A 22,120-nucleotide genomic window follows, 5' to 3' on the forward strand; every position below is an offset into this window, starting at 1 on the left:
TGTTATTATGAGTTGTTATCAGCTAATTTGATATTAAATCGGTGCGGTTAACAATGTCAGAGAACTACTAATGTGGGTAACAGCAGAGACAGAGAAGAGACACACAGAAGCAGAGTGATGGAGCATCAAGCAGAAAGAGGTCAGGGCTCCCTACCGTGGTTGTCAGCCGACTGGTTGAACCCGCACAGCTGGCAGATGGAGCGGACCCACTTGTTCATGTCCTCCTCGGTCTCCGCTACGAGGTAAAAGGTTCGGTCCGAGGTCTTGATGTCAAACACGAAGCTGTCCTGGAACTCCTTCCGCTTAAAGGTCAGGCCGCAGTCCACCTGCTCGCAGCAGTGCAGGTCGATGACCCGGATGGGTTTCTTGGAGTGGTCATTCTTGTAGTACTCAAGAACGTCGGGGTCACCGCTCATGCGGCCGCTGCGAAGGATGAACCAGCGTTTCTTCCACGCCTGGGGAGAAGCATGAAAAATTGAAAGGTAAGAACGTGACAATAATACACAAAAGAAAAAGCCAGTGGAGCCAAATCGAAATTTCTCATTCAAATTGGATTTTGACAGAAGCTCAACGAGGCCACAAACTTTTTAAAATAACACAATGATGCAGAATACTACGCACGCTGCAGAATGTTGCAGTGACATGCGTCAACAGCTGGACTTGGGTTGTGGTGTAAACTGTTGATCACGTCTTGCTAACTTTGAGCAGGTTTACTGTGGCACGCACGTGGTCGTGTGTGGTTTGCATGTGCACGTTCAGAGGCAGCGGGAATGAGGCAGCAGGTGCCAACGTATTTCCTGTGCTGATGTCCCCCCCCACAGCTCCTCTGCGACAGCTTTGTTAAGAGACTGCAGGCTCCTCCCGCCTCCACAACTGATGAGTGACACCACTTTGGTCCACACGAAATCATCCTACATCTGCATACGACTGTGTGACTGCAGCTGGAGTCATAAACACAGCAGAAGTGCATGCTCCACTGATGCCAGCAGAGAGGACTCCAGAATGGGAAGCGTCCAAATGCAACATGTGGCACCAACAACGCCATTGTTGCATTTCTCAACTGGGGGGGAAGCACAAAGGAAGAACAGTGGCCTTGATTACAACACATCCATACGTTTTCCCAGTGGCCGTCTTAAAGGGACTCTGTGTTCTCTGTGCCCAGAGACAAAAGAGGAAGATAGACCAGGAAGGGAAAGGGGGAGTAAAGGGGGAGGTTGAGCAGGGGGGACTTTTTGGACATCTGCCAGTGATGCACTTCCGCCAGGCAATGTCTCTCACATGCAGGCTGCTGACACACAGGATCCTGCGGGGGCCCCCCACCCCTCGCTCTCCATCAACACAGACACTGCCGCAAGGCTAACGCCACCCCCCCCCCAAAAAAACAGGTTTGCACCATACAGATGCACAAACGTCCACCATGTTCCCCTGGAAATATCTGCTACATATTCGTATACGCTGTTAAATTTATGATGTTAGCAATTTCAGCTTCAGCACTACGGTGTTGTGCATATTGGTTATCTGTCACACCACACTGGGACGCTGGGACTGAGAGGTCTGGGATGTCTCCAGTGGACAAGGCCTCTTCAGTGCCTCTCTGACTCCACATTAATTTTTAATATGCATTCTGCTCATTGATCAATGCTGTGGTGCTTCTGAGTCAAATAAATCAATCGTGCAGTTTAAGTAGCTGCAGGATGGCACTTTTCCTTTTTGTTTCAGTGATGCAGGTTTTCAGTGCTAACGCTAACAACGTGGAAGATACGGTTTTCTTGTATCTACATAAAAGACATATTATATATGTTATATACACATAAACGGGGCTATTTCTATGTTTATCCTGCCACCGAATGTGGTTTCTAGCCGAGGTAGTTGCTTAATTGCAGGAGCTTTAGCCATTGTTGGGTTTAACAGAACAGGGTTACGTTTTGAGTCGGCGGCCGCGTCCTTCAGATTTGGAAAATAAAAAAACCTTGGACCTGGAAACAGGTTGAAAAATATTAAACTTATCAACAATTGTTTTCACAGTAAATAATATATAACCTTGAGGATATTGCTTCAACTGGTGATTTCACTTTCGTGATATAATCAAATATTTACTTTGGTCCATTAACTGAAATTTTTTTAATTTAATTTACAACAAATATTTGATTTGCAGCTTTTATTTTAATTAAGCAAATTGCTGCTTTAAGTGTCTTACCGGCCGTATGTTATTGAACTAAATATTTATAAAGTCTTTATAAAGTGCTGGTAAATCAAGTGGAAATAACATCATGACTCATCACTATATTTTGAGATTGTGTCCATTGTTTCTGATGCAAAATGTTTATCATTTCATTATGCTGCCAGTTTTGTTTGCTTTTCCTCCGAGAAGCCAACGCAGCAAAGAGGTGGCAACCCACTTCCTCTTTTTCCAGGAAGTACAGATTTCGATCTCATCTTCATCACGAAGCTGAACGTCAGAGGTATTGGGGGGTGAGACTTCTTCACCGTATGTTCTGTCAGACTGATCCACTGATAAGAGGCACTATGGCCTTAATGGTGTTGATAGTAGATTCTTGCTGCTGCGAACATCTTCAGGCCGATTCATGCTTCGTGATTCGTTCCTTCAACTCAATTAAAAAATTGCGTCAGGGAACGGCTCCGCGTGGATTAGAGACAGAAGCATGAATTGGGCTGTACCCTGACGTTCACTTTCCTAAAAATGTAACTACGCTGCGGTTGGTCCACCTGGTAGCGTCACATTTCCAACAGATTTTGAATTGAGATGAAGGAACAAACACGGACCAGTGGTGAGCTGTGCAGTTTGTGTGACAACTATGCATTAGGTGCAGATTATACTGGTAAAGGGTGTGGGCAGACAAATTCCAAGAGCGTTACTCCCCAAGTCTCCGTCTAAAGGACCCAACTGGAGTGTGAACTTCCTTTAATAAAATACAGTGGAGTCATCACACCGCTCCACAGAAACATTCACATTTCTCTTTTCTCCCAAGTCCACATGGCCTCTTAGTTTAGCGAGACTACACGAGTCAGAAAGATTATAACTCTTACAAACCCCATTTAAATATTATTGCCTTTTCTGGAAAGAGCGAGCGTCAGTTAATTGAGACCTGGAGCAGTGCCCAGTTTCACGAGGTCAGTGCGACCCATCTGGGTTATTCCTGGCATCCTTCAGCTGCAGCCAGCATATTAACCCAAGACAGCAGCAGCTCTCCACCACAGAGGAAGACAGCTCATTTAAAAAAGGACCTTATCTGACTAAATATAGAACGAGTATTTCCACGGTAAAGGCAGTTGCTGCTTAACTCGAGAACAAATTAATTTATATTTCCCTCCGTTACACTTTCTGACGGAGGAAAAACATCTCAACTGGCAGCGCGGCTTCTCTTATCTCTTTCTCATGCACTTTTTTCGAATTTGCAAAAAAAAAAACTTCCCCAGCGAAGTAAATCATGGGGGAGGAGGACACAGCGAAACGAGCGAACCCACCCACCGCCATGTCCTACAGAGCATGTCTAAGCCCATCGATCATTGTCTAAGCACTGGGAAGCTGTAAAACTAGGCTGAACTCTCCCAGCTCTCCAACCTTCCCCTCCCCCCCATCATGGCTCTGGTTTGAAACTACATCACTGTTCCCAAAAAAAAAAAAAAAAAGCATAGACACACTGCCCTTGTTATCAAGTGGACTGGACAGTGCACTGGAACACAGAGAGAGTTCGCTAATCACATCCCCAACTAACACGATATCAAAGACAGACGCTGCATGAGACATGGGACAGAGGAGACAAAAGTCAAATAAAGGTCAAATCCAAGCAGACGTGTGTGAGAGCGAAAAGCAAAAAACACGTTGCAGACAAATTGTAGAGTGAGCGATTAGGAAAACTTGACTATAAATAACATGTAATTTAAGGGTCTCAAAGGATCGCCTGCTCCCACTTGAAGCACAAAAAGAAGTGCAGCCATCCACATCTGTGAAAACCCGGCCGCTAGTCCCTTCAGCTTTATTCAATCATCCCATATAAGCTTGATCATTCCTTGTTCCAACATTGTCTCATTTGTCCTGACGGCAGCCGGCTACACACACACACACACACACACACACACAGACTGGTCGGGCTACAAAGGAGCCACACGAGTCCTCCATCTATTTTCAGTGGCCGGCAATGAAAACATTACAAAACAATTCTTTTCTTGCGTCTAAAAATAGGATCAAAACTAGTCTGTCTGGTCGATTCCTTTTGTCTCTCCACATGTTGATAGGTGGACATGCTGTGGCTCTATTCCTGGCAGTCGGCAAAACAATGATTCTGTGGGAAAACAAACAAAATTTCATACAAAAGCGCTCGGTTCACAGGAATAAAAAAGGGACACGGGAGTCTGGTGTGTGTCGTCCACCGCAGCTCGTAAGTCACTGCAGCCATTAACTGTATTTGCACATGTATAATAGAACAAAACAAAACTTATCACTCTCTGTTCTAATGCACTTTAGAGATGGTTGCGGCCAAAACAATTATCCAAGGTGTGTCTTTTACGGCCACAGAGCAATATGTGGTGTGTGCGTGTGTGTGTGTGTGTGTAGTAGGCTGTGTCAACAGGCCTGTCGATAAGCATCAGTCAACATGTTTTTAAATGTGCGTGAGCAAACATCCAAACTAAACACGTTTGTTATCCACGTAGAAGAAGGTTGGAATAGTTTTGTTTACCTCTGCTCCTATTAGAGCGGCGGAGGAGGAGACAGCAGGTTGTTGTCTCTGACTCTCCTGCGTTACCTGCTGCTGCCGGACAAACAACTCACAGCTGCACAAACACCGCTTCCTCGTGTATTACCTGCTTTGGTAAAGGTCATGTGCTGCGGAGCGGCGATTTACCTCTTGTGACTTCAAACGCTCGGCTACGTACGAACTGGAGGCCTCGGGCTACGTGTCGCCTGTTTGATGTGAGCGGCGGCACATCAGCGCTCGTGTTTGCGATGAAACCCACTGGTGCTCGGCCATTGATGCTTAATTGGGATAAAAGGTGAATTGGAAGGGAACCAGTGTGTTCTGAGGGCATGGGACTGGGCATGGAGAGATTTAAGAGAGGAAGGGAAAGTGGAGTGAGCTCCAAATAAAATGAAAATGGGCCTTGATCATATAAGTGTTTGATTTCAATTATTATTTCATTTTATATTATACAAACAAAGGCAGCATTTGAACAAAAAGGATTATTGTTTTCTTGAATTTCTCATGTAAAAGGTTATATATTCAACTGTATTATGAATGACTGCAGAAGAGTAAAAAGCTGCTCCAAGTAAAGACTCAAATGAAGCATCCCTCCCACATCTATTCTCTGTGGTTGTTGTTCTCAGGCTCTTCAGAGTCAGCGAAGAACAAAAGAGGAATATTTAGCACATCAGTGACTTCGCTTCTCGTCCCTTCTGGTGGCTGAACAAAGCTTGAATTTCATCTTCCCAGAAAACTCCTCCCGACAGCAGGAGCGGCAGTGAATCCACTTTGCGATGCATGAATTAAAAAAGGTGGGACCTGCCATAATGGCCACGATTGTACGAGCCGACTTGCCCGGACACTGATTCTGGTTAATGTGCTGGTGAGGGGGACAAAGCTGGACGGACAATGATGACAGAGCCCTGATTATCTAGTTCTAATCAATAGCGGGTCACACGTCAGCCCACATTACGGGAACAGACGGGGAGATTCAGCCGGCGATGGAATGCAGTCCGGCTACATGTGAAGAATAATTGCCTGGAAATTTACACAAAAGCACTTTTTAATTTCAGACATTCAAAACTTGTCTTTCAATGAGAGCGTGCGTCAGTGGGGCCAACCTGGCCTGAGCGTTGTTATGTGTAGGACATGAGGACATGGACATGTGTATATTGTTACTTCTGTCTCTTTGTTTGTTTGTCAGCAGCATTACGCAAAGAAATCCTGAATGGATTTTCATGAAACTCGGTGGAAGCGTGGGACATGGGCCAATAAAGAACCCATTAAATCACTTTTTCTTTAACTTTGCAAAATAGGGTGTGTTTATGACCAAATTTTTTGACATAATTCATGCATTTTGATGAAAAAAAGGTGTATTTAAGGGACTAATTTCTAAAAGTGTGTGAAATTTGGTGCAGCTTAATTGAATCTAAGGGGACGTGGCAGGTCTGAGCAGCAGCTTGTGCTCTACTGAGAGACTTTATAGTTTTAATTTGCCCCAAAGTTCTTAGCAATTACAATATTTGCAGCGGAGCACCTCATATAAAGTACTTTTTTGAAATTAGAAGTAAATTCTGTGGGAGACACGGCAGTTTATACAGCAGTGCGCTAAAATAAACCACACAAATGGACGTGAGAGCGCATGGAGACGATTCTTGGAAGTCAGACAGTTTACACAACGCTCCACATGTCCGCTCTGAGTAAGACGTTGAGCAGACAGCTGCCCCGGACAAAGTTTATAATGCACATCTCTGGAGCATTTCCAACAACTTCAGGTCACAAACAAAACAGGAGAGCGGCCGTGCCAACAACGTGTGGCCATTTTGTATTCTCAGCAAATCCCGCCGTTTATCTGTCTCAAGTGCTGAAGAGATCCAGATGCTCCCCGGGGTTTGGACGTGGCTCAGTCCCGTCCGTGTACCCAGAGAAGTAAACACGGAGAGATGTTAAACAGAGTGTCTGGGGCTACAGGCGTTTGGGTCCAACGGATGCATTAGAGCATCGCGGCAATTTAAATCAAACCGCTCGTGTTTCCCCAAAAGTCAAAACACTGACCTTGAAGGCCCGGGCAGCTGCAAGACATAACGCATGCAGATAAGACCAAAAAACAGGCCTGTACATTCTAGTGTGTTAATAGAAGAAGGTGGGAGATTAGCCACAGAGCACAGAGACACACAGGGTCCTCTCCAACGGCCACTTTCACAAAGACGTCAGCTCTGAAACCCATTTACAACCGAGCCTGATGGGATTCAGCTTCAATGACATTACAGCGAATATGATTCCGTGCACACAATGCCACAACGTGAGCGTGATGGAAAACGGTCCATCCTACAGGTGCGCCGCTGATGAAAAGCTGCATTTGGAGCCTCCAGTCCTCGTTTCGCTCTCTACGATCTGCAAAAATCCGCCACATATCCTGCAAACACAAGCCCTCAAAAGCTCTCAGTGAATAGAATCAGCCTCAATTTGCAGGCGAACACTTCCATCATGAGGAACGTGAGTAATCTCTTGCCACGTCCCCGGTATCAGCAGAAGGCTGAGCGTCTTTAGAGTGAGCCCGCCCTGACACTGTGACTAATGGGGAGCATTATATTTAATCAGAACTCTTTGTGTCACTTCCCCTGCCTCTGCCATCTGCTGCTGCTCGTACACATCTGGGGTGCCGAGCGTACGCCGAGCACGAAGCTCCTCCTGGTCTCTCCGGTTCCGCCCAAGGTGGATTCAGATGCACAAGGGCAGATAAAACAAGGGGGGGGGGGACATTTACATTCAAGGGGAGAAGCTGACCTGAGCACCGTAATTTGTTGCACCTTCACTCCAGCTCTAATGTCACAGCAGCTATGGAGGACTGGAGGTATCTCTCCTCACTCAGCTGTGTGCACCATTACAGTCTGATGCCGATGCTGCATCTGGAATCTCACATCTAAGGCAAATGCATTTAAAACATATCATGCTACATACAGCAGGTTTTGTCAGGTAACGTCTAAATGCTCAGATTTCTGAATTCATCAAAGTTTAACTAACTAACATTTCATATTCTAAACGTTAAAGCAATAATAGTGTGACGTTTATTGTGATATTATTGATATTGACTGATATGATTTTGTTTTACCTTGATATAGTTTTAGTTTTTCGTTTCTTTGTTGTTTATTATTGTCCGACGCTACGTTTAGCACCAGGAGTTGTTGAGTTTGTTACAAAAAAAAAAAATTCCCATCACGGAAAATCCCTTCAAGGTCTTAAACTGGCTTGAATGTAAAACTCCACCTTTGCCTCACTTTGCCTTTTGCACATCTCTGAATATGCAAAATCGGCCTGGCCTCTATTTCCATAACTGTTTCAGTCGTGATGAAGAATCCGCTCAATTCAAGTTCTCCTTTACGAACCCTGTGGTGTAAATAGAATTCCTTTGGTAAAACCAACGTTCCCCATTGCATCATACGGATTATTGGAGAAATTCTGAAAATCTGATTCTAACATCCAGATTATAAAATGTCCGTTATTGTGCCTCCACTATTTTCTGGGATTGTGAAACTCCACCACTGGCATCTGAAGAGTCACCTGGAGACTCCAGACACTTCAGTCAGGGACACCAGTGTCTCTGCTGATCTCGGTTGACATCGTCTCACCGTGTTCCGTCTATATTTGTACATTACTCAGAGTTTATTCTCATCTGAGTTTCAGTTGTAGGAAATCTCAGTTCCTTCATCTGAAGAGCAATGACTCATCTCCTGTCTGGATCTTCAGAAGAAGACAAATGCGCCAAACGAAGCGGTGTTGATGCGAAGTAGAAACAAAACAAATTCTAATTACCACTTAAAGGAAGTTATGGTTTTTCCCATGCATGTTTAGTTGTCAGCAAATTACTCAGAAACAAATTGCATCAAACTCTTTCTATTTTAGTGCAGAGGCCTTTTTTTTTTAACCACTTTCCTTAACATTGCGATATTTTTTTTTAATATTTTCTTTAGTTTCTGGGGAAATAATCGATGTATATTTCTATAAAACATCAGATATATTTATTTGTACAACACAGTGCAGATTACCTACTTCCTGTTTCCTTCTTTGTTTCTATACTAAGCACTGGTGAGACGTGTAGGATTGTTTGTGGTGTTTTTGAGATGTGATTCTCTTTTATCAGCTTCATGCCCACTTGTAAGGTGGTTTGAAGATATCATGAATAAAAGATTTGTTTTTTTTCTCTCCGCCTCAAATGATGAATTACTGCAATAACCTGAGCGTGACTGTCACTGTTTTTCAGTTTAACTACATGTTTCCAACTCAACGCTTCACATTTCCAACTCCGACAAACTATCAGTAAGTAGTGTCAAGTGTTTTACAAGAAGTGGAAACACGACACATCACAACAGGCTAATCTCATCTTATTTACAGTTATCAGTGTTACAGTTAAAGTCAACTTCCACTAAAATGTAGAACACTGTATATGACACAGAAATGTATTTTTATGTTCATGTAAGTAAAAGAAGAAAAAAAATCACATGTTCCAGGAAGGAAGGGAGGAAGGAAATGATCATTAATTAATTCATAATTCAATTTAAATATTCTCTGCAGATCTGCTTGTACTGTTTGTTTACTTGCATGAACATCAATGTTACATCCTATGTGCAATACCTCTGGATTTCACATTTGTTTTAGATTTGTTCTTCCCGACCAACACTTTCCATTGACAAATTAAACTTGAGTGTAAGCTACTACCTCTGAGGACATGTATAAATATCATGACCTACAAATAAACTGTACTGAGGCAATAACAAATTCTTCCTGTCGTGTTACGGTTATTACAACCTACATTTTTGTCTTGTGTTGTAATCTGCAGTGTTTCATTCACTTGATTAAAGTATGTTTATCTGAATTTTTATTAGAAAACAATAGTGGACAATTCAAATCCTTTAGTGGTCATTTTGAGTTGAAATGACCTGGAAGGAGGGAGGGAGGGAGAGAGAGAGAGAGAGAGAGAGAGAGAGAGAGAGAGAGAGAGAGAGAGACAGAGTCTCTCCCCGTCTCGCTGCGTCCGAGCTGATCGTGGTCAAACAGCGGTGCTCAGGTGTTTTCCGCGTAACGAAGGGTGTCGGTCAAAAGGAGCGAGTGAGCTCAGTCAACCATCCCTGGGCAAATAAATGCCATAAAAGAAAATGTGATAGTTGTCGGTGAACCTTCTCGGGTTGCCACACACAGGATCAAAAGCAGGTACATCCCCTAATTCCTCAGATGTCACAACTGACATTTAAGTTTTTTTTTTTGCTTTTACTTGTTACATGTCTTTATAATTGCTGCCAAGCCTAAAAGGCTTTTCCACTGACACACGTCACCATGACAGAGCCCATTTGCGTCAGAGGTACGATCCAGCGACAGTCATATGACAAGTTGGATGATTCCTGTACGTGATTCCATGTTTGGATATAATCAGCACTGCAGAAACTATATTTCCTTCATGGACAAAACAGAAAACACGACCAGACAATACTGCATCTGTGATCAGTGGCCATTTTATTTTGCTGTTATAGACAAACTAACAACAATCCACAGCGTGTAGATTCTCTTTGATTATCTCTGAGTACAATATAGTTTTTCCTTAACTGACATCTACTTGGATCAGCAGAAAAATTTAATTTTACGTAGTATAATCTTTATCTACTTATGTATTTTATGATCCTATTAATCTTATATATATATATTTGAAGTACTATGAGCTGCTATGAGCCTTTTAAAGACATATCAGTATCAGTGTTGAAAACTATGAAGACCTTTATTCTACGGAATAATCAATGTAGAAAAGATGAACATTTATGTTTGTATTTTACGTAAAAAGATTTTTGTTTATTTTCTTACTTTAAGTTCTATATATTTTGTTGTAATTGTGTTCTCTTATTATTTATAGATATTTATAATACAGTTTAAATAACAAGCCCCTATATATCAACCGATATATCTGTATTGGAAATGTTTTATTCTAATATTGGTATCAGCCCCCGTATCTGTATCAGTATGTGTTCATCAACTCGGTCAATAGCGGTGATTCTGATAAAACACAGTTGTAGATATGATAACAAACAATTCTTCAAATATGGATGTTTCAACAAAGAAGCTACAGACTGAGACACGGCAGCTGAACTCACATGTTCTTCTGATGGAACATTTTCAAGGTGGAAACCCATGAGAAGTTTAACCTTTTCAGAATCTGACCAAACATGAAGAATACTCATCCTTCAGTTCTGGTTTTATTAGTCAGAAAATAACAGTGTGACGTCACAGTGACGTTGACTTTGACCTTTTAGACTGAAAGATGTCATCACTTGATTTTATCCTGTTGACCACAAACAAGTTCATCCTTCACTCTTCCCTCCTTCACAACTGGTTGTCGTTGCCTGTTGTGATGAAATTCCCTCAAGGTGTTCTTGATGTATTCATGTTAATGAGAATGGGACAGACGTCAGGTTTGACCACCAAACTCTGATCAGTTCCTCCTCGAACTCAAGGTGAACGTTTGATATTTTGAAGATATTCCGTCAAGGTGTTCTAGAGACATGGAGAATGGGACGGATGGACGTACAGATGTGCAGACGCCCAGACAGACAACCCGAAAACATGATGCCTCAGGCAGCGGCTGTCCCTGCACGGCGCGGAGGCATAAAACCAAAAGAAAAATCAATGGGATCTAATTTCCTTGTGAACAACACTATTTTAAGCTCAGCTGATAGAGTCTTGATAGATGGAAAAACATTTATATACTCACAGACCAATTTAATTCCTTTCCCTGTCAGGGGAACTCAGTCACCACACTTCCTGTAGGTACCATCCAGAGGAAGTCTGGCATCTGCTATTGGTGCAATAATTAAGTTGTGGACAGAAAACACACCGGCGAAGGCAGAGTTCATGGCAAAGGACAGGATATTGTGACAAAGGTTCAGACGAGGCCACCATGGGACGTTCCCAGTGAACGTGAGAGGACGGACGGAAGACTGATCGTGTGACAAACAACTGTGACTTTTACGCTTTAGCGTGTTATCAACGTCAAAAAGACCGTTGGTGCTGCTCTGACAAGAAAACTGAGAAGTTGGTCTGGGTACATTTATCACACATTTTAGAATTTGGATTTACAGAAATGAATCTTTAAGGTAAAAACAGGATATTTTTTAATATATTATTTTCTGACACATTTACTGTAAAGAAGAATCCATTAAATCAGAGTGAAGTTAAGAGTTAATCAACAGTGACGATCATCGCAGGCTGCAGCCTCATGTCGATCACAAGATTCCCTTTGAGTGCACACGTCTAACGATAGTAAACTAATCTGACGTTGATACTGCCGTCACATAAACACCCCCCCCCCGTTTTGTAGCTACTGGGGAAAAGGCCGCTATGAGGCTCCACTGATAAAGTGGAACAAGGAAAATGAGTGTCTGAGCGCCGGGTGTCTGTCAAAGCAGGAACTGGGAGGCGTTCTCAGTTGACCTCCGAGGGCAAGGACTTCCCAAAGCCCCTCTGCAAAACAACAGCGGACCCGGCAGCTGACAGTGGGACACAGGCGGCTGCTGCTATGCCTGCTTTAAAAAACTCCTCTCCTCCACTCGCAGGGGCGAGATGGCAAAGCAGCTATCACCTTGCCGATATGATCTGTCTGGAATGTGGCAAAGCTCTACTGTATGTGAACAGACACGTTTGTTATGTCAGATACAACGTCGGACAAATGGGAGGGTTACAAGCCAACAGTAGCCTGATCCCGATCTGAAGTAAAGCCATTCAATTGTTTACAGTGTGACACGTCGCATGTATGATTCATGACGTGCGTTCATACGTGCATGACTCACGCAGAAGACTTATAATTAAGCATTTATCAACACTGGAAGCCACACAGAGGTGTAACTGGCACAGTTTCCTCACCCAGGTTTCCTTATAGGTTACAACTTAACTTTAAGTTCTAGTTCCTTTGTGTGTTAAAAGGATCTATTGGGAGAAATTGAAGATAAAATAATCCTAGTGATGTTTTCATTAGTGTGTTTCATCTAAATTGAACATATTGTTGTTTTCTTTAACCCTAGAATGAGCCCTTTATATTTAAATACTTTATATTTACATCGGGAGCGGGTCCTCTCTATGTCGCCGCCATGTTTTTTTACAGTAGCCCAAACTGGACAAACTAAAACCTTTTGAGTTTTTATGACGAAATGAAGGCTGCCACAGGTTCTCTGTCATGTTTGGAAGGGGAGGGTGAGGCGAGGGGTGTTCAGCCGCAACATGCAACTTCACCACTAGATGTCACTACATTCTACACACTGAACCTTTAAAACTCAAGTGTCAAACACTTTGCACCAAATTTCTAATTTCCATGTCATCTCCTGCCCTTGAACAGGTGAACAGAAACAACTAGAATGGCACTCAGATGGCACACAGCTCCGCCAAGGGCCCAACAACCCCATGACACCACATTTAAATCTGTGTTTTCTCTCTGGATCTGCAGCAAAGTGCAAACACTCATAGATATCAGCCTTCTAAACATGCCTGATTTGTCTTTCAACAAGATCCGTAAATTATTCTCTGGGAAATCAACAGAAATGTTGAAACAAACGCCCTCTGCTCCCTGATTTTGATCCCCAACAAAAGTGAATCTCCCGACCCCCATGCATCCTTCCACCAAGTTTCACATACAGACAAAAACACGACCTCCTTGTCGGTGGGTAATAAAACACAGTAAAACTTCTCATCTCCACATTAAATGGACCAACAACCTTCACGATGTGTGATAAAAACAATATTGGCCAATTGATCAGGCTGTAGTAGATGCAGCAGACAGGAGGAGGCATGTGTTCTGACCCCTGATGGATGATGAGTGATGAGTAAAACAACTTTAACAGATCTGCACAAGAGGCTCTGGGTGAGTGCTGGATTAGTCAGTTGTTTTCATGTTCCCTCTGCTTATTCTGGACATTGTTCAAAAAAAACAGCAGCCACGCTAGACCCCTCCCACCTACTCTTACAACACAGGCCCACCTCTGGAGCCTCGATCAGCCCCCGCGAGGAAAAGAACCAAACTCCAGCCGAGTGATTCACTTTAGCTGCGCGACTGTTTTCCTCGGGGAGCTGCAGCGAGGCTACACACATAGTGGTGCTATCACATGTTCAGGGGTTGGCTGAGTGAGTGGGTGGGTGGGAGGGAGGGAGGGAGGGAAGGGGAGAAGGGGGGGGGGGAGGCACAGAAAGTTTATGTTCATCATGTGGTTGAGCTGATGCAGAAAAAGTGAGTCACTCAAGTTAATCGCATTTGTAAACAGAAAACATGTAACCGGGACTAGTGGTGCTTGTTACTATAGAGCGTGAACATGTCGTCTCCTGTCGTCACCAGCTGCTGCGTCCCAGCTTCAACTGTCACATGTGTTTGTCCTCCCTGACTTTGCATATGATTTGCATGGCAGGGCTGCGGTGGTAGTACCAGTTTTCACTCTCTCCTAACCCCGGGTTCCACTACACGTTCAACCCGAGCAGCAACGTGCCACATGTTCAGACAACCCACCGTGGAAGGAGTATAACGATACAACTACTGATTAACTGGCTCGGGAAAGACTTCATGTTAGGAGGCGGTGGAATATTGACTATTGAGAATGTGTTGTTAAGGATTAAAAAAACAGCTTTTCATTGTTGCAAATAATCTCCTGAAACAGCCAAGGACTGTTGTTGCGGCTCCACAACCATGTGCACCTTCCACCCTCGTCAGCTCATTCCAACGTAATGACCGATCAAAACTCGCAGCCGTGTTTATTGAGGAACACGGTACACCTTCGGGCTGGAATGTCTGCGGGTATGTGAGAGTATAGTATCTGAAAATATCCGTCTGCATCAGGACGTCAACTATGTCAGATGACAGCAAATCTGCCGAGTAAATGGCCCCGATTGTCCGACAGCCTGACTTTAAGTGGAAGGAATTTCAGATGGACCGATTATCGCATTCACAAGTCGGCCTGTTCTGGACACTCCATCTCATGACACTGTTTTCATGAGTGTGTGTGTGTGTGTGTGTGTGTGTGTGTGGTTGTTTATAGGTTATTGCTCAGGGTGAGAAGCAGGTTGAGAAGAGCTGGGAGGCTGCTCCCTGCTCTCTTGCCTGAGGAAGGCCATTATGTTATAGCTCCATTATGCCCGGTCAGATGGTGTCTCTCTCTCTCTCCTGTTGTTTATACAGTAGTGCTATGAACAAAAGCAAGTTTTTCCCCCCTGCACCGCTGCAGCTGCTGTTCCATACTGACCACGGTGGTCTCTCTATGTAAACATTAACCAGCTTTAAGTGGAAGACAATGAGGAAATGACAGGACAAAAGCAGGGGTGGGGGGTGGGGGTGGAGAGAGTGAGGCGAGGTGTGTGTGTGTGTGTGTGTTGAAGACATTCAAGGATGGATTTCCAGATGAAACACACAAGAGGTGACATCATGGCAAAGTGAGCTAGTAGGAACATGGAGAGGTCTGGTAATGCAACACCACGCATAAACAGTGGACAGCTGTATTTACAGGAGATTGTCTCATGGTTGTATCTGCCTCCATAAATCCTATTATCTGATTTGCAGGCTGCCCGGCACCCGGGGAGAGGAGCAGCTTTGGCTTAAATGTGTGTGTGGAGCTTTATCCAAGGCACTCAAGTGCTGCTGCAGTTATCACTATTGTTTGGGACGTTGGCAAACTGGTCACACCGAGCAGTGCTTTGATTAGACGTTACCTCATGTTGATCGGATAAAGCAAAAAATGGCAGTTTGAGTGTGTCTGAGAGCAAAATGATAGGCAGCTGCTGGGTATTACACAGGCTTACCTCCATGTTGGAGGAGGACCTGGGGAACATAGGACCCCCTACAAGTGGGTGAAATGTGGCAAACTGCATTTTTTTTTTATTTAAAAACAATCTATAGTATCAGGATCCAGGCTGTTATTTGGTGATGGAGCAAAATGTGAAGTTTCCTCCTTTAAAAAAGAGCGGAGGTCCAGATGTGAGTGGGATGCACCTGCCACATCTGGACTTTGAACATCATGACACCCTCAGACAGACCGGGTCACACCTCCAGCCCTCTCGCACCACACACACACTCGTAAACAAACAAAGCGAAAGTGCACATTCACTCACATATCTCCGCAGCTTTTTCTCCGGCGGTGACTTCCTCAGCCAGCCCTGGAAGATGATCTCCCCGCCGCTCATGTTTTCTCACAATCTGCCGTTTCCTCTTGCGCTGCAAACCGCCGTGCGTCACTCAGTACATGTCGGCTCCTCCCGGAGGTTCGAGCCCGTTCAAAGTGCTGCTGCTGTCGGCGTCCGGCTCCCTCTGGTGCAGCCTGCTCCCCCCATTTGATTTCACACTCACAGATGAAAAAAAGAGAAAGGAAACAATCGCGTGGTGCCGGTGGGAGATGTAGAAACCCGGGGACGCTCCTGGTGGTACCGCGCGTAAAAGCCCCCGCCAGGAGACGCTTGGAGAATTACGCACGGCCAGCTGACGAGGAGCCGCGGGCCAACTCAACTGATGCAGGGTGAGGAAGTATCACAGGGTGTCTGCAGTTTGTTTTCCCAACTCACACCACGCCCACGGTGCAAAGAAAGAGGGATGGGCCGCTTGGATGAACAGGATGGAGAAGTGCGCGTCACAGACAAGTAGCTCCGAGAGTTTGAATAAAGGGGGGGGGGTCGGTGGATTCTGAGGCTGCTGTTCGTCCGCATCGACACAGAACTGCTGTTGACGTGATTCTGTCTCATTTTTTCCAAACACTGACACCGATCAGATTTCGAATGATTAAATCCAACACGTGCTGGAGGCTTGTGCCAAATCCTACAATCAATTACATCAACCATAATTAACAGACGGTATTTATTCATTTTTTTTCTCCTCCTGTTGTTTGTAAATTAGTATTAAATCAATAGTCAACAGCTGGACTGAGTAAAGGGGTCATGTGTTTTCAACTGTAGGCACAAGGGGGGGGAAAGCACCATCTGGTGGAAAGGACCTGACAGTTGCTCTGAAAACTATATAAAATATGGAAGTTGAAAAGGTAAAAGAATTTAGGGCTTTGTGATAGAACGATAACAATATGGCTTTCATCAAAAGCAATATGACAAAAGTTCAATATACATGAATCAATCGATTGCTTATCCATTGTACGAGCATGATGTTGAGGTGTAATAATCAAGTTTAATGTCATTCCTCAGATTTGTAAAATGTTTTGCCATTTTCTGCTCATGAAGAAGAGTTTAAAACCAGAACCTTCACTAAGGAGCAAAAATCAGTCTTTAAACATGAATAATTTGACTTTCATCATAATAATTAATAGAGATCGACTGATCTGCACGTTTTCATCTTGAAACCATCTTGATGTGACTAAACTCTTGAAAAAGACATGAAAACATCAGTAGATAAACTGTATTCGTTATCAGAGATTGTTTGATTCAAGTCATAAACAGAAGAGCTTTAAATTGCATTAGATTATGTTAAAGTCTTGTGAAAAGAGAACAAATGTTGGACCAACTTTAAAAAAAACATCTTTATAATAAGTTATATTAACACAATTCGACACTTCAATTTGAAAAAAAAATCATTACTTTTAGATTTTTTCAGCCCAATTTCAAATACGATATCACTCATTTCATACAACAGGTGCACATAACACAAATAACGTAAAATATGAACAATGCTAAACATCATATTTATTCAACGTTTACCACAATAACAGACTTTACACACTTAAAGTATTTACTAGGCTGGAACAGTAGTTTTATAGTTTTATAGAGGACAGGAATGGGAAAATCTAGGGAAAGGAATCACGTCTTTTATGTTGTCGACACCGAGGATACTTTGTAAAAATCGATCAAACCCGAGCCCGAAGCCGCCGTGAGGAACCGAGCCGAAACGCCTCAAATCCAGATACCTGCAAATAAATAAAATATCATTAGAACTCTGCTGGTCTGTTGGGATGATGCTTTTAAAATTCTGTTCATGTCAATATTAGTACAAGTTTTTTACCAGCTGTAGGTTTCTTCTAAACCAACCCTGGAAAAGAAGAAGAAGTTGGAAATATGATCAAATATTGATAAAAACATGCTTTCTGACAAAAGATTCTCCACCTGGAGAAAAGATTGTTGTGTCTATGTGTGTGTGTTGTTTAACACTGTGTTGTTGGATGGTTGTGTAGAAACCATTTTTACTTTAACCAGCCACTGCAACATTTAAATACACTACAATGCAGTAGCTTGCCCAGAATGCCACTCTGAGGGTTATGCTTGATCTGAATTAATTTAAGGCACCTAAGCACAAACCGTATTCCAAATATATAATAGCACGGGCTGATAAATGCGTTCTTACGCTTCCAGCCGAGCGCTCAGCAGATCCAGCCGCTCCTCTCTCAGCGAGCCCCCACACAGCTCCCCCACCCCTGGCACAAGGAGGTCCACTGCAGCCGCCTGCACACACACACACAACACTCCCTGTAACCTCAGATATGCAAAACAGCAGCGACATTACAAGGAAATAACTGAGCAGGTTCATTATTGACTCGCTCTGCATTTTTTAACAATGTCTCACTGTGTGCTTGGGACCGTCCAGGTTGTCTCTTGCATAAAACGGCTTAAGATCGTACGGATAATCAGTGACAAAGACCGGAGTGTTGCCGCAATGTTTCACCAGGTACTTCTCGTGTTCCGTCTGAAGGTCACATCCCCACTGCAGAAGAGAAGTGCTAAGGTCAGTGTGGAGTGAGAGCGTCGGTAGCAAACACACAGATAGAAGGAGGCGAAAGGAGAAAATATAAGGATCAGCACTCACGGTTGTGGGGAAGACAAATGTCTGAGAGCTGCTGTTCAGGATGTCTATAGCCTCACTGTAGGTCATCCTGAAATTGAGATGGTGTCATTAATTCAAGTCCTTTTAGCATTTCTCTTTATTCTGATTTCTTTTCTGTGGCCTGTTTAGAAAACTCGAGACTTACACAGGGAACCTCCTCTTCATCATGGCCTCTACTGTGCCCTTTGATTGCATGGATGCGACAGGAAAAACAATGTAAGTGGAGACGATAATGAAATCAGGTGATGTTGGAGCTGGTTGGTACGAGGAGCCGGGTTATGTGCCCCGAGTTAAATAAGCGTCCTTCAGCGCCGGCACTCACCCTGTGTCCGGGAGTCACATGCTTGTGAAACAAATCCACATCCTCTGCACAGCGAGCCAACACATGCTCCGTGGCCGACCTGAACATGTCCTCCATGACCTAAGGAGTGGACCCAGTTTAATAATTAAAGCTCTACTGGACAACTGTGCACAAGGGCAGCTTCAAAAGTCACAAAAGCTGTGTGAAAAAAAAAACCTCTTTGTGCTACTCTAATCCATATCAGAGCAAAACTGTATTTGAGGCCAATGACATGCTGTACCTTGGTGAGATCCTCCAAGGACTGTGTGAAGGAGACCTCCGCCTCCACCATGTAGAACTCGGCCAGATGGCGCCTGCTCTGGGAGTTCTCTGCACGAAACGTTGGCCCAAATGTGTACACTCTAGAAAAAGCTCTGCAAGAGTAAGAGTGACAAGGCATAATTACGGAGGCACTCCAGTGTGTGTGCATGCGTCTCTGAGGAAGAACCAAAGACTGCACATAAAGATGGATGAAGTAAAAAATGTCCTGGTTCCCGGAACGCTGCCATCTTGTACTTTAAATATCGTTTGGTGCCAGCGTCTGTTCAGTAGTGATCTTTGTGTGGATACACTCAATACAATAGTGAGTCCGTTTTACCCTGTTTTTACGATCCACTATCTACAAGGATAGAAACGATCTTTAAGAAACATGTATTTGATGTGTACTTTGACGAAAAAACCAAGATATTAGCTGGTGCTTTACAATACTATACAGCCACTAGGAGACGATCCAAATAACTCGGCTTCACTTTTGTACATTTAGTCCATCTTTATAAACAGTGTATGGGCAGAACATAAAATAAAAGCTGTGCCGATTATCACTAGTAAATACATTTATTATACTTAATCTCACCCTGACATCACTTCCAAGTGAAGCTGACCGGACACGGTCAGGAAGGCCGGGACGGAGAAGTAGTTCTCACCTTCCTCGTGCTCGGGGCCCGATGGCTGTGAAGATTCAAACAGTATCATGAATCCTTTTCCGTTGCGTTTTGCAGCAACTTAAACTTTATCTTTAATTCTCACCTCAACCTGAAAGAGCTCCCCTGCCCCCTCACAGTCATTTGAGGTGATGATTGGAGTGTGAATTTGCACAAAGCCATTTTCCTGAAACAAAAAATAAAGAAATAGAAAAACTCTCATGCTCTCCATTTGGCTAATAACTAATTCCACCGATCTCTTCTCTCCCACTGACCTTGAAATATGAGTGAATTGCTGCAGTGGCCTCACTTCGTATTCTCAACAGGGAGCTGAAGGCATTTGTTCTACACCTGAGATGAGGAAACTGACGAATATACTCGAGGCTGTGTCTGTCTTTGATTTTAAAGGGGAAATCCTGAAAGACAAAGCAACAGTATTAGGTTACTGAATATGCTGCTGAAGCGAGTTTGCATGTGGGTTGTTAGAGGAAATTAGTTTCCTTACCAGTGGATTACATTTTCCAACCACGTGGATTCTCTCTGCCTCCAGTTCAAACGGCTGTTTTTGACGTGGACTTTTCTTAAGAATCCCTGTGACTTCAACAGCGCTGCCAAATGTCAACGACCTTTATATGAGGGGAATTACAGACAGTCAGATATGTGACATACGTGATATGTGCATCCTTCATGTGTGTAGAAACAAATGCTTACGGATCATTCAGCTCTGAGCCTGCGACGACCTGCAATGACTGCAAAGAGCTGCCATCATTCACATGGAGAAAGAGATTTGTCTTCTGGGGTCTGACAGAACGAACCCACCCCTACAACAGAGATATTAAAAAAAAAAACTTAATACAGAAATATCTTCTTCTTTACAAATTCTTCTCATTCTTTCTCAATCAATAAAATGTGAGTTACATGTACATAGTTTGGTCACTGCTGACAAAGGGAGTGTTTCCTGGCTGTTGAGTTTAAAAAGTCTCTTTGTTTGCTGTCACAATATCACATTTAATATTTCTTTTAAAAAACACTTGTAATAGCTTCAAAGTCTTATGACTCTGAGCCGGTGTTAGAAACTGGTAATAGAACAAGTCAGCATTGGTCAGTGGTTCACAGGACATGAAGCTATTTAAATTAATGTGATTTGCAATAGATAGACAGTTAGATAGACAGGCAGACAGTTAGATAGACAGACAGACAGTTAGACATATAGACAAATAGACAGATAAACAGTTAGATAGACAGACAGACAGTTAGACAGACAGTTAGATCAACCGATAGACAGATAGACAGTTAGACAGATGGAAAGATGGACAGATGACAGTTAGACAGACAGCAGACAGACAGTTAGAAAGATGGACAGATAGACAGATAGATAGGCAGATAGACAGACAGACAGACAGACAGACAGGACAGACAGACAGTTAGACAGACAGATAGCAGACAGACAGATAGTTAGATAGATAGACATATAGACAAATAGGCAAATAGACAAATAGACAGATAAACAGTAGATAGACAGTTAGATAGACAGTTAGACAGACAGACAGACAGACAGTTAGATAGACAGCTAGATAGACAGTTAGACAGACAGACAGACAGACAGATAAAGATAGACAGTTAGAAAGATAGACAGAGATAAGACAGACAGTTAGACAGACAGACATACAGACAGACAGTTAGATAGACAGATAGACAGACAGACAGACAGTTAGACAGACAGACAGACAGACAGATAGACAGATAGACAGATAGACAGATAGACAGTTAGACAGACAGACAGATAGATAGATAGATAGATAGACAGATAGATAGACAGATAGACAGACAGTTAGACAGACAGACAGACAGACAGTTAAATAGATAGATAGATAGACAGACAGTTAGACAGACAGACAGACAGACAGACAGACAGACAGACAGTTAGACAGACAGTTCAGACAGACAGATAGAAAACATCACGTAATAACAGCAGACGTCACCTTCACTTTAACATTAGCTCCCAGCTCGGCTCCTGTCAGAGCTTCAGAAACTCGCAGCGTCTTTTCACAATAATGTCGAAGACTCGACGAGATTCCCCGAGAAACTGAAGAGGTCGAAGCCGAAGAAAGTGTCTTAGCTGCGGCCTGAAACATCGTGAGACTCCGCTGCTCGTCCCGACATTTAACAAACACTAAAACCTCAACATGCGGTGACAGCGTGAAGAAGATAAACACGTGTTTAACGGTGTTTTTTAAAGATTTACAGCGACTTTCACGTTGTGTCACTTCTCTTCCTGTTTGGGTCCTGCGCCATTGGGCCAATCCGGTCACATGGTTGGGGATGAACCAATCAGATT

At 43.4% G+C, this 22,120-nt stretch overlaps 2 protein-coding genes across 3 annotated transcripts in view; both read right to left on the reverse strand.

Moving 5' to 3' along the window:
• gab2 (GRB2-associated binding protein 2) overlaps positions 1-16,417 on the reverse strand; it is a 35,644-nt gene extending 19,227 nt beyond the window's left edge. The window contains exons 1-2 of one of the 2 annotated variants that reach the window (XM_035154992.2): positions 15,822-16,417; positions 155-455 (exon numbers count right to left, since the gene is read on the reverse strand). In XM_035154992.2, coding sequence (XP_035010883.1) covers positions 155-455; positions 15,822-15,893 — 373 coding nt within the window. In that variant the 5' untranslated portion in view covers positions 15,894-16,417. The remainder of the gene's footprint in view (positions 1-154; positions 456-15,821) is intronic. The other variant, XM_035154991.2, reaches the window with a different exon arrangement.
• Positions 16,418-17,212: 795 nt separating this feature from the next.
• On the reverse strand, positions 17,213-22,087 carry nars2 (asparaginyl-tRNA synthetase 2, mitochondrial). Its single transcript, XM_035154993.2, has 14 exons — positions 21,765-22,087; positions 20,494-20,603; positions 20,288-20,408; positions 20,058-20,198; positions 19,889-19,969; positions 19,716-19,810; positions 19,104-19,236; positions 18,845-18,943; positions 18,668-18,705; positions 18,505-18,571; positions 18,265-18,402; positions 18,046-18,143; positions 17,707-17,733; positions 17,213-17,611 (listed from the first exon to the last, which is right to left on the reverse strand). Exons 1-14 carry the CDS (start codon positions 21,915-21,917, stop codon positions 17,467-17,469), a joined length of 1,446 nt encoding a protein of 481 aa, XP_035010884.1. The 5' UTR covers positions 21,918-22,087; the 3' UTR covers positions 17,213-17,466.
• Positions 22,088-22,120: the final 33 nt, after the last annotated feature.

The sequence above is a fragment of the Hippoglossus stenolepis genome, chromosome 4, assembly GCF_022539355.2.
Source record: "Hippoglossus stenolepis isolate QCI-W04-F060 chromosome 4, HSTE1.2, whole genome shotgun sequence".
Taxonomy (NCBI): Eukaryota; Metazoa; Chordata; class Actinopteri; order Pleuronectiformes; family Pleuronectidae; genus Hippoglossus; species Hippoglossus stenolepis.

Excerpts from the sequence above, each read along its gene's own strand:
- nars2 (XM_035154993.2), bottom strand. The coding sequence starts at position 21,917 with ATGTTTCAGGCCGCAGCTAAGACACTTTCTTCGGCTTCGACCTCTTCA. Across the intron at positions 20,199-20,287 it reads TTGGAAAATGTAATCCACTG|GATTTCCCCTTTAAAATCAA; the intron begins GTAAGGAAACTA and ends TTTGTCTTTCAG. Across the intron at positions 19,811-19,888 it reads GGGAGCTCTTTCAGGTTGAG|CCATCGGGCCCCGAGCACGA; the intron begins GTGAGAATTAAA and ends GAATCTTCACAG.